The following is an 11,678-nucleotide window of genomic DNA, read 5'->3' as shown; positions in this document are numbered from 1 at the left end:
TGTAACTCCTTCTACCCCATGTTTTGCATAAATACACGTTTCCAATGAATCTCTTTAATAAGAACCTCATCAGCGCAGAGGTATTTAATTGAGAACATGGCAGAGTGTGTGACCTCCCTAAACCTCTGCACACTTATCCCCGAGAGCCTGGAGAGATCTCTGTCTCTGGTATTGCATCTATTTGTTTTAATTACCCTGACACTGACATACTAAAAATACCGTGGCAATTACTGGTGTGTATGAGGATGAGGCAGAACCTTCTCTCACAGCTCGGCGGAAAGACTGTATATCTGTAACAAGATCCAGCTCAGAGCAATCACACTACGAGCCACTGCACAGGGGGAGATCACACATTGGTTATTAGATACATGCACTCACACAGCCAGGCTACAACATGCGATGCTAGTCCACAGAAGGTGGGTTGCTCCTCCTGGCATATGAATGATAATTAGAATTATTTAAGCGCCAGGAATTAAACAGAAAAACATGCATTTCATGTCCACTGGCCCTTTGCCTGGCTTCTGCTCAAGCTATACTCCCAGTGATCATGTTCTATTTCTTTTTTTGGTAACTCCTATTCTGATGGTTTGCTATTTGCACATTTGTCCATTTCCTATCTTCTTGCCAAGCCATTTGAGAAACCTCTCTGCTTCAATGGCTGTGCAAGTCAGTCGTTTTAGAAACAAATGTGCACTGGATTTAAAACCTACATTACATGTTGTATTTTAACCTGCAGTGAGAAATGTTCTGGCAGTGAGTGCCCAGGCATTAAGTACAGGATGGGGGGGCAGAGTGAGTGCCTGTCTCTAGAGAATAAATGTGAAAGCCTAGGCATTAGACACAGGTGGGTTGGCTCCTAAGTGCGTCTGTGTACCTCACAACACCACCACTGTGTGTGTGTGCGTGTGTGTGTGTGTACTATATTTATATCTTTTCTCCTGTGTAATATTAGATTTTCTGTTACTTTTCAATACACACTTTTCTTAGCAGACATGGACGGTTAAATGGCTCAAGCCAATGACATTAATGGGGTGGGGGGAGGGGGTCATTTAGATGTCAATGCGCTGTCTGTGTTTTGGAAAATAAAAGTTGTACGATCTAACGCACTTTCTACTGAAACGCCAAGTAGCTAAGAAACAATGTCTGAACGAGGATTTCTGCTGCCTGCCTTCAGGGACAAGACAGCCTGCAGACAATCCAGCCTAACCTGAATATGGACACATTTTCCCTACTAAACTAACTAGAAATCACTAAGCATAACTGTAAGATAAGAAGTGTTAAGATAAGAGCGTTATTGATCCTGTGAAGGAGAATCAGTCGATCAGTAAGTGAGACTAAACAGGTGTAGTAGAGGTGATTCAAGAATATTGTTATGACACTAATGTGATGTTTAATAACCTATTTAGTAACGTAATTTCAATTAAAATCTAAACAGCAGTCTCAAGTCTGTTACGATGTTATGTTGGTCTCTAGGAACAAGAGATGGTAACTTACGTCAGCAGTAATTATGGCTGACAGGTGGTTAATGGCTATGCAAGGTAGGTAAACGTTATACAGCATGTGCCCATGTCCCCATAACGATTCCCCCTTGTATTCATAAACTGCGAATGATTGGACCTTGTACTGTATGACACCCACTTTTTTACACCTGCAAACCTGTGATGGGACAATAAAGATGAGTTGAGTTTATCCAGCATTTGCTGGGTTATTGTGGGTGAAATCTCTCCCACTATCCCCCTCCCTTCCCTCTCTCTTACCCCCCCCCCCCCCTCCCCCTTTATATTTCTCTCTCTATTACAACACATGGATGGATGGATATATAGATAGATACTATGTGTAAAAAGATAATTACTCACTGCTGCACCACCACTATTCACTCAATGACAGTCATCCTCTCTGATTGACTTTCCTCCTGCTTTTCCAGATGTCACTAATGACATGGGTCTGATAGGTCTTTCCATAGAGTCTCAGAAGTCAAGAAGTCCTCCACAATATTGATTTAACATTAAACGCCAGTAAATCGAAACTAAGCTCAATTGTGGCTGGCCTCAGGTACTCACGTTGTGTTTGAGGGGACAATGATTTACTTCAACTGGCAAATCAGGACAGTGGATCAATGTAAAGTTAATGAGTATTGCACGTAACAAGAAGCGCATGGTGAGTTTCACAACTGTTGAATCTTACTGTTCAGTGAAGATGAAAAAGCAACAGTATACCGGGTTACACTGCCTCCTGTTGCTTTCTCATCAGGACTTCTAATTACCTTTTAAAAACAAGGGTTGCAATAGGCCTATAATTATCTCAGCCAGGCCAAAGGCTGGGGATGGAGATTATGTGTTTCCACCTGCGTGTGTGTGTGTGTGTGTGTGTGAGACGTGTGTGTGCGTGCGTGCGTGCGTGCGTGCATGTGTGCGTGCGTGCATGCGTGCATATGTGTGTCTGTGTGTGTGTGTCTGTTTGATGTGCATGTGTGTAAGCTGTAAGAGCGAATGCAGAGCTAATCTTGAAAACCTCTGGTGCTCCCGACCACTATACGTTTTTGAGTGTAGACAGTAATGTGTGTCCCTATGTGTCCACGTGTCCGTCCAAGCACGGAAATAGCGTTTGTTGACCACCAAGTGTCACTGTTGCACAGCCTAGAGCCTAACACACACACACACACACACACACAGGTGGAAACACATCATCTCCATCCCCAGCCTTTGGCCTGGCTGAGATAATTATAGGCCTATTGCAACCCTTGTTTTTAAAAGGTAATTAGAAGTCCTGATGAAAAAGCAACAGGAGGCAGTGTAACCCGGTATACTGTTGCAAACACACACACAGAGGCCAGGGAGGAAAGATTGTACAGTACAGTACAGTACAGTACAGTACAGTACAGTACAGTACAGTACAGTACAGTACAGTACAGTACAGTACAGTACAGTACAGTACAGTACAGCACCACTCAGTTCAGACTGGTCTGATTTTCCTATTCTTGACCATACTCTTGAACTCCCCATTTTGATTGATTAATTGGTTGGTTGATTGATTGATTGAATACATGTTTCATTAGCAGTACTGTAGTACAGTCAAAAGAGATTTGCTAAAAGCATACCACAAAAAGCCCTGGGGAGCTCCACATTTAGGTGACAGAATGCATTTCCCCCCATGTCCAGGAGGAACAACAATATTTCCATTTCCCCCTACATAGATTAATTTGTTTCTTCAAAACACTAGCTACTACTCACACATATGATATCGTTACACATTATCTTGCATGTTGAGTTGCCTGTGATAAACATTTTGTTTTATTATATAACATCAACTGGCTATAATTCAAGTCTTTCAAAGTTTGCAGGAGAGGCCAATTATCTTTTTTAATGCCAGGAATAATGAACGCATTGTCCAGACCACAAATTTAAATCACATATTGAGGGGTCTGTAAAGGCAGAGTCAAACATTACTTAAAGGAGAATTCTGGATCAACCATTTTCTTACCTTAATCTGATGTTATTACTGTATATCCAATAAGTCCAATGAGTGGTACAGGTGAACAATTACATAACTCCATGTTATTGGATATAATAACATCAGATTAAGATAATCCGAAATTCTCCTTTAATTTGCTGGACCATAGGGGAACCACAAATGTGACAAATGTCACTGTTTGTTGCAGAAACATTGTTCTTTTCATCAAATTACACATTATTTTATTCATTATATTCCAACCATTGTTTGTGTGTAATTGGCTCCCAAAATGTGTGTGAGGGGCCTATTTCTATCAAAATCACCATACAGTATATCATGAATGCAAACCCAAATTTGAATCACATGTTGAAGGGCCTCTATAGAGCAGAGCACACCTAAAAAGCATGTTCTTTCCCTCCACAAGCTACCCACAACCCTCTCTAGGACACACCGAACTGGCAGAGAGATATATGTGCTCTATAGTTCTATATACTGTTCAGGCCCGGCGACACGGCTGGCACCATCAGTTGCAAATTCTGACCCTTCAGTTTAAGTTTTATGTATATTGTTTTACTAAAAATGATGTTCCCCCTCGCCATTTTCAACTTCGCCCTCAGTCATTTCATCCTGGAGCCGAGCCTGATACGTTTAGTAGGTGCTAATATCTCGACATGAATTATTACTGGCAGGCAGTGTACCTGAAGTCTACTTACTTGAAAATAAATGATTTTCAAGCTAATGACCCAGTAGTTATCTCAGACCCAGTGGCCCACAAAGGCCTGCAGCAAGGTGTTCAGCTAGCTAGATTAACTGAAAACACCTGTATGAGTGTTTAGGGCCATTAAGTATAATGTTGCACATGTTCAATTGCCCAGGCAGTCAAAGTGGCTTATTATTATGTGTATTAATTATCTTGACTCATTGGAGATGCCAAGAGTATTGTATTACATTGTATTACTTCATGTCTTGTGTCTGAGGCCTGCAATGATATTATTTTCTTAGTAAGTAAGTAATCGTTGATCTGGTATGTACTGTGTACATACATATATTTTATGCGTTATTATATTGGCTAACTATCTGTACATTTCAGTCACCTTTGAAACCTTTTTATAAATGTACAATGTTTGTGCATACTCATCCTTGCAATGCAGTGTGGATAAAAAAAACCTAAAAAATGTTAAATGTTTCCAAAGGGCATTACAGTAAAAAAACAAAAAAACACAGTTGCTATGCATTCCTTGTCTATAATGCCTTATAAACATATATTTATAATTAATTATAATCTGTATATAACACTGTATAATTATAGTTATAAGCACTCATAAATACTAATAATATTGTCCAGAATGTCCACACTCCTTTGTGGCATTTGTCGCTGTATATTTGCATAGCAGTGAAATGAGCATTAAACCCATCCTAAGAACCAGGAGCAGTGGGTGCTCCGGGGGCAGTGGGCGCTCCGGGGGCAGTGCCTCGGGGAGCAATTAGGGGTTAAGAAAGAGTCCTGCTCAGGGACACACATTGCTGTCCTGGCCTGGAATCAAACCTGGAACAACCTTAACAGGCATGATGTGTGTGTCATCATAACACATACGAATATAAGAAACCTTATAAAGCAATATTATGGGGAGGGGGCTGGGGGTCATTTTAAATTGAATGGTCAAAGTATGTTACTTTAACAACATTTCCAGCTTGGTGTGTTCTGCTGAGGAGGATCATGTAATATGGGTATCCTGATTCCTGACTGTTATGCTGTAAATCTCACTGTTCTGGAAAAAGAAAGAAAAAAGAGCAAAGGTTAAGTTTAGTACAGTACTACTAATAATTTTGTCTTTTATGATCCATTAAAATAATTGCATGTTGTGTTTTGTTCTAGCATATACCGGTAGTTTAATATTTTTCTTAAAGCAACATTGATCACTTAGTGACTTATAATCACAGTATAATGGATTTTAACAGTGATTACAATGCATTACAACATAATATTTGCATGGGATGCTTAAGAAGTGTTACCAACAGGTCCAACAGTAACCAGCAATAATATTATGTGTAAGTATTTCATTATGAGTACTGTACATGTTTGAGTGTTTATTATTATACAGTGTTACAAGCAGATAATAATGGATCATAAGTATGTTTATAACACATTATAGACATGGGGTGCATACCAAGGGTTACCAAAAACACAACAAACTAGGCAAAATTATTTGACAGATAGATTAAATATTGTTGAAATATGCTGTAAATATTCCAATCTATTTCACATTAATATTGATACATTTTTAAATAAGATATCTTACTGATATACTGTATAATATATATAATAGTATAGGCTAGGGTTTGCCACAGACCAAACTGATTTTGAATTTATGAAATAGTTACTCAGTAGTACTCTTTAGATCCATATCAATGTGTTTTTTTTCCCAGATGTGTACCAGAAATTACAAATGTATCAGTATCACCATCAACAATGCATGATGAATTCCTCTCCCACCAAGATGATGCAAGTATGCCCCCTATTGACCTAGAGTTGAAATAATCGGAAATACTTGGAATGAAAAGTCTTACAGCTTTGCTTTATAATGTAAAAGCGCCTGAGAAAGTTCAATGGATCAATTCACCTCCTGAATCTGGTAGAGAAGATATTGTTTCAGCTCTATGGGTATATCAAGGCCACGAATACCACCAAGTCTTTGTTTGCCTACATTTTTCCTGATGTAGAGCCGGCACAATTGCACAAGACGGGACACTCCTGATCAGTCAGCAAAAGAAATAAGCATCATGTCAAAGGCATATTTTCCTGATTAAATAATGTTAATGTGCTTTTTTCACAGTAGCTATTGTGACGGGTAAACAAAAAATAAAGCATTAATTGTGTTAACTGCACAGTATCTGTCCATGCTGACACACAGTAACGCCTAGATGAAATACATCCACCGTTACCTTCAGCTGCGTCAACCCGTCAAAACGTCTGCCGTGAAAAGAGTCTATTTACACCAGCCTAATTTAAATGGAGTTGGAACATCTGGAGTCTGTTGTTTTAGAAGGAATACCTCCTGTGTGCTGCAGCAGCCTCTCTGCCAGGCTGTTGGGAGGGGCAAGATCCACAGGCCGTTGGTGTCTTGAGTTCCTGAGGAAATGATCTGCCCCGTGTTCCAACAGGAGGGACACCATCTCATGGTTTGACAGACGGGCTGCAATGTGCAGAGGGGAGTCGCCGGCCTCATTGTTATTCACACTGGCACCTGTGGAAAAACAGATCAGCACAACAATCAGGTTAATACCAAGATCATACCTATTTGTAAAGGGTATGTGTTCGAACAATCCTTTCATTTGCCGCACTATACAGGTTGGCTGGTGGCAATACGTTCTACGTATTGTGTGTCAGCTTTAGCCAAATGGGGGAAGGCTCTATTGGCGTATAGGCAACCTTTGGCACGGGTGCCAACATTGGCACAGGGGAGGGTGATCTCTGGCACACTGGCTTAAGTCTGTGAGAGAGGATTTTTCTTTTAAAATGTAGTCAAGTCCCTTCAAATCTGTATGCAAATTGTATCCTGCACACAATTCTACAGGGGAGATGGGTTATTGCTCTGAGTCTAATGATATTATGTATATCCTATGGACAATCAAAATATTTTATTTTGATGTGTGAAGCTTAATGTTGATATGGCACTTCACTCACTTCACTTCACCCCCCCCCCCCCCCCCCCCCTTGCTGCATTCTCTGCTCCTTATAGTTGACAATCACATTTTGGGTCTTCTTGATCGACATTGACGTTGTTCTCATGACACCACTGAGTGTTCTATAATAATAATCCTCATCCTTGTAGGCTGCCATGTCATTGTTGATGACCAGGCCAAACTTGTGTTGTCAGCATCCTTGATGATGACTTTGGAGCTGTGCCCATAGCCAGGCAGTTAGCACATGGTCGGATTGAGGTGAGGGCATTGGGCAACAGGTCTACTGTTGCCTTGGATTGCCAGCTGGTCCGTCCGTGCATGCTCTGAGGACAGCCTGGGATGTCATTACAGACTTTAATTGTATAGTCAAGACCAACCAATTATTTATTTGGTTCCACCCAACTGGTAATGTACACGTATAATAATGCTTTAACTGCTGTGAGTTTATTTGTTCGTGTGCTATTGCCTTTAGGTTTGTTATTGCACTTTGTATTTGATGTTACCCTAATTTAACCAGGCATGCAAGATTAAATACAGATTATGTTGTGCAGCAACAGCACGGGGAGCGGATGTGGAAAGGAAGGTTCCATTCATACACATTCACACAGCGTTCTACTGTTACAGTAGCATATATTGTGATTTATAATTGCCATACAACACTTTCCCCAAGTGTACCTACAGTATTAGATCCTCATCTACCTTCCCAAGTACAGTCTGCAGGAAGTGAGTCCAGCCATTTATACAATGCAGTAGCACTTTCATTACCAAAACGTTGTATTGTATGTCTAATAAGCAGCACACACACAATGGGTATATATAGCCTAACTACAGTATATGCGTTCATCTTTGACTGCTTCAGGTGAAAGCACAGCAACCACTCAACCTGCCCCAAGTACTCCTACTGCAGTTGGAGAGACATCCACATTATCTGCCTCTACACAGATACAGTGTTGACTGCTGACTGGCAAGCCATGCCCGATGAGGCGAGTGAGTTCATAAGAGGAGGACTCTACAGTTAAGTATCAGATAGAATCTGAATATTCATTTTCCAAAACGAGAGGATGGGAGAAGTTGGAACCACCATAACTTTAATAGGAAACTAATAAATGGGGTGAAATGAGAAGCTGGCTTATGTATTCAGAGAAGACCAATGTGCTGCTTTTTCTGTCAGCTGTTCTCTTAGAAAGACTAATTAACATAATGACTGGAAGAATTGTCACCAATTAGCCTACTCGAAAAAAATACACAAGAACTGTCAATACGCACTTGTCACCATGGATGGAATTAGACTTTTGCCTAGAAAAGGGGAAAACAAATGATCAAATAGAAATGGCACTTACGGAAGCTGAAGTGACACATTGAGTGCACAATCTGCACATTGTGTTTTACATTTGCTTTTGTTATTTAATTGTTGACTTTGTCTTAAGTAATTTTCCCACTGCACTGCTGGTTGTGCCTTACTGCTCACCTGCCAGTGACAAACTCCCCACCGTCAGATGACGCCCCAGCTCCTAGGAGTACATTCAGTAACAAATATCACCCTCTCCACCTGGCTTCCCTCTCCTGAACACAGGGCAATTGTGTTCATAATTTGTATAGATGCTAGGTCAAGTCAGATGCACCACAGTGAATTCAAAACACAAGACTCCGAAGTCCGAAAGAAAGAGAGAGAGAGAGAGAGAGAGAGAGAGAGAGAGAGAGAGAGAGAGAGAGAGAAAGGCAGAGAGAGAGAGAGATAGTGTGTGTGTGTGTGTGTGTGTGTGTGTGTGTGTGTGTGTGTGTGTGCGTGCGTGCGTGCGTGCGTGCGTGCGTGCGTGCGTGCGTGCGTGCGTGCGTGCGTGAAGGATAACATATACCTAGTTGAAGTAATGTCTTTGCAGTGTGCAGATGCTGATTGGAGCACGCAATATGGAGAGGGGAGCCTGATGGGAAGAAATGCTGATCCACATCTGCACCATGCTGAACAAGCGCCTCAATGCACTCTGCTTGACCTATAGAGAGATAACCAGAAACAACAGAAGGGAGGAACATGCTTTCCTTTAATTAAAGGAGCATTCAGTGATTTGGGTGATTTGGAAAACCACCCAGTCCGCCCCAGTAACAAAATGTGCACATGCACGCTCTACAGTGGGGGGAAGTGCAACAGGCCAACAGCATGTGCACCAAGGCCCGCCTCCACTCGATCATGATTGGAGGAAGGCCCCTCTCATCCTGATTGGATGAAGGCTTTGCCACCCGCCACCAAAACTGAAACTAGGGTTTTTTGACCCCAGGGGCTCACTGGGGACAGGGAGGAACTCCTTATATGGTCAGCACACTCTATAGTAGGGAGGATTATCCAGAAAAAAAGAAAAAACAAGTGATATTTGAATTAAGTCAAATCACTGAATATACCTTTAATTGTAAAATCCACAGAAACACATATAACACATCTACTGTATAAAACATGTCAACCATATTTTTGGGCCGGTGGTAGCCACTCCAATGCCTGGCTTTTGAAATGACGTCATATGGCAGCCAAGTCTAGAGTGTGTTTTTTTTCCCCTTCTGAACAGTTCCTTACAACAAGACTAGACCGGTTCAGCGCCGATTATAGGGTGTACGCTGAAGAATGTGACCTGTCACCTTTAGCTGCAGCTCGGTGGATGGGGGACTCAGACAGACTGGTCCCCAGGGGGATGGCTCCGTGCTGCAGGAGCAGAGATACACTGGTCACATGGCCGTGAGCGCAAGCCTCCGACAGAGGGGTTGTTCCGTCCACTGTTGGAGAGTTCACCTGGTGTGTGGAATGGATTGGTCGGCAACTGTTGACACTTCAAGATATTCTCCATACAATTATACAATTCAAAGCAATTTAGTAACCCAATTCTAATGTAATGGACAGAGAAAAAAATTACTGCAGAGAAATATTAATGCTTTACCCTGACACGTGCACTCTTCAGCAAATTGCTACAGTCGTGGTTGGTTTAACAAAAGGAGTATTGGTGTTGGCAGATTTGTTAATGTGTTACTGAGTGCTTGTGCATGTCGGTTGACTTGTCTGTGCTGTATGTGCAGTCTGCCTTAACACTAAAGCATTGTTTATTTAAGATTTGGTGTCTAACCACACAGTACACTATAAAGGCTTACTGACATTGGCCCCATTTTCCAGCAGAAGTTTAGTGCACACTGCATTGCCTTGTATGCATGCTCCATGGAGTGGAGTGACCCGGTCCAGAGTAGCCAGATTCACACAAAATCCCTGTGAAGATTTCACAGCACACCTAGAGTCATTTAGATGAATTCATATATTTTTTTCTCTTCCATAATCCAAATAAAAAATGTTTTACCTGGGCAATGAGATTCTGTAAAGCGATGACATGTCCATTAAAGGCAGCATTGTGGATTGGAGACCAATCGGATTCAGAATCTTGGTATGGACATACAAATACAATACAATGGACAAATAAATAGAAACTAGGCCTACCACAGAAGCTTTAGACACGAGTAATTTACAATAGCAAGCTGAAATGTCAGTGTACAGTATAGTCATTTATACTACATCCATAGCCTAAACGACACCATAACAGCTGTTACTTACCACTCATCAAAGAGTTCGAGAAAAATACAGGTCCAGTTTGGTGTCCATTGCCTCGTTGATTATCTTCGTTCCCTGCAGACATAGTTTACAATAGAGTCAAAATTACATGTTCTGTGGTGTGGTGTCTGGCTGCATAGGTTATCTATCAACTGGACTGTGACCACTAGTGTCAAACTCATCTGAAATGCACCTTGATGAACATGAGGCAGGATAGCCCACTGGTTGGTTCTCAGCCAGCACAAGTGCAGTGAATGGGGAGGCCTGTTGAGCAGGTCTGTAATTTGACTCTGTGGTCACAGATACCATTCACACCCATCCCCTCCAGGTACAGAGAAATAGGCAGGTATGCGCTGCGGAATACCAACAAATTTGCCTCAAAACACAGTCACCCCAACTCTCAGTTTGGGTAGAGAGTTTAAAGTTACAGTTCAGTGTGCAATTTCAAATATTTTTGCACATGTGGGATCCATTGTCAGGGAACTTCAGAATTGTGGTTGGAAAGTAGTGTTTCAAAATTAATTTATGGTCTGTTTGTTTTTTATGTTCTCGATTTGACAGATGTCTCCACACCCCTTTGGGGTTGTGCTGCTGTCACTACATGGCCACCCTAGAAGATGCCTCACACCCTCCCCAGATCCTTAGCCTATAACTTTAACCACACAAACTCCATGATTTGATCTTTAACTGATGTTAATTGCAGTCATTAAACCAATGCCTAAACTTAATCATTAACTGAATTTCATTATATCAATTAGGCTTAATTAGGCTTTAGGCAGGCTTTTTGACAGAATACTGGAAGAGAGCAACAATTGAATTATCACCACACCATTGTATTGTGAAGAATACAATTTTGGTACAATTTTGGTATTTAGCAGACACTCTTATCCAGAGAGACTTACAATAAGCAAGGCCAATAGTCACATACAGTACATAGAATGCAGAGACTGTAGTGGCTCAAGAAACT

At 41.3% G+C, this 11,678-nt stretch overlaps 1 protein-coding gene across 1 annotated transcript; it reads right to left on the bottom strand.

The window, feature by feature from the left end:
• Nucleotides 1-263: 263 nt before the first annotated feature.
• On the bottom strand, nt 264-10,796 carry LOC306934869 (ankyrin repeat and SOCS box protein 9-like; the record flags this gene model as incomplete). Its single annotated transcript, XM_079517680.1, has 7 exons — nt 264-331; nt 6,504-6,695; nt 8,991-9,125; nt 9,760-9,910; nt 10,268-10,375; nt 10,464-10,543; nt 10,715-10,796. 7 exons carry the CDS (start codon nt 10,794-10,796, stop codon nt 264-266), a joined length of 816 nt encoding a protein of 271 aa, XP_079373806.1.
• Between the last annotated feature and the right edge of the window lie 882 nt (nt 10,797-11,678).

The sequence above is a fragment of the Electrona antarctica genome (assembly GCF_951216825.1).
Source record: "Electrona antarctica genome assembly, chromosome: 13".
NCBI classification, from domain to species: Eukaryota; Metazoa; Chordata; class Actinopteri; order Myctophiformes; family Myctophidae; genus Electrona; species Electrona antarctica.
Note: the sequence above shows the minus strand (reverse complement) of the source record. Positions and strands in the feature narration are given on the sequence as shown.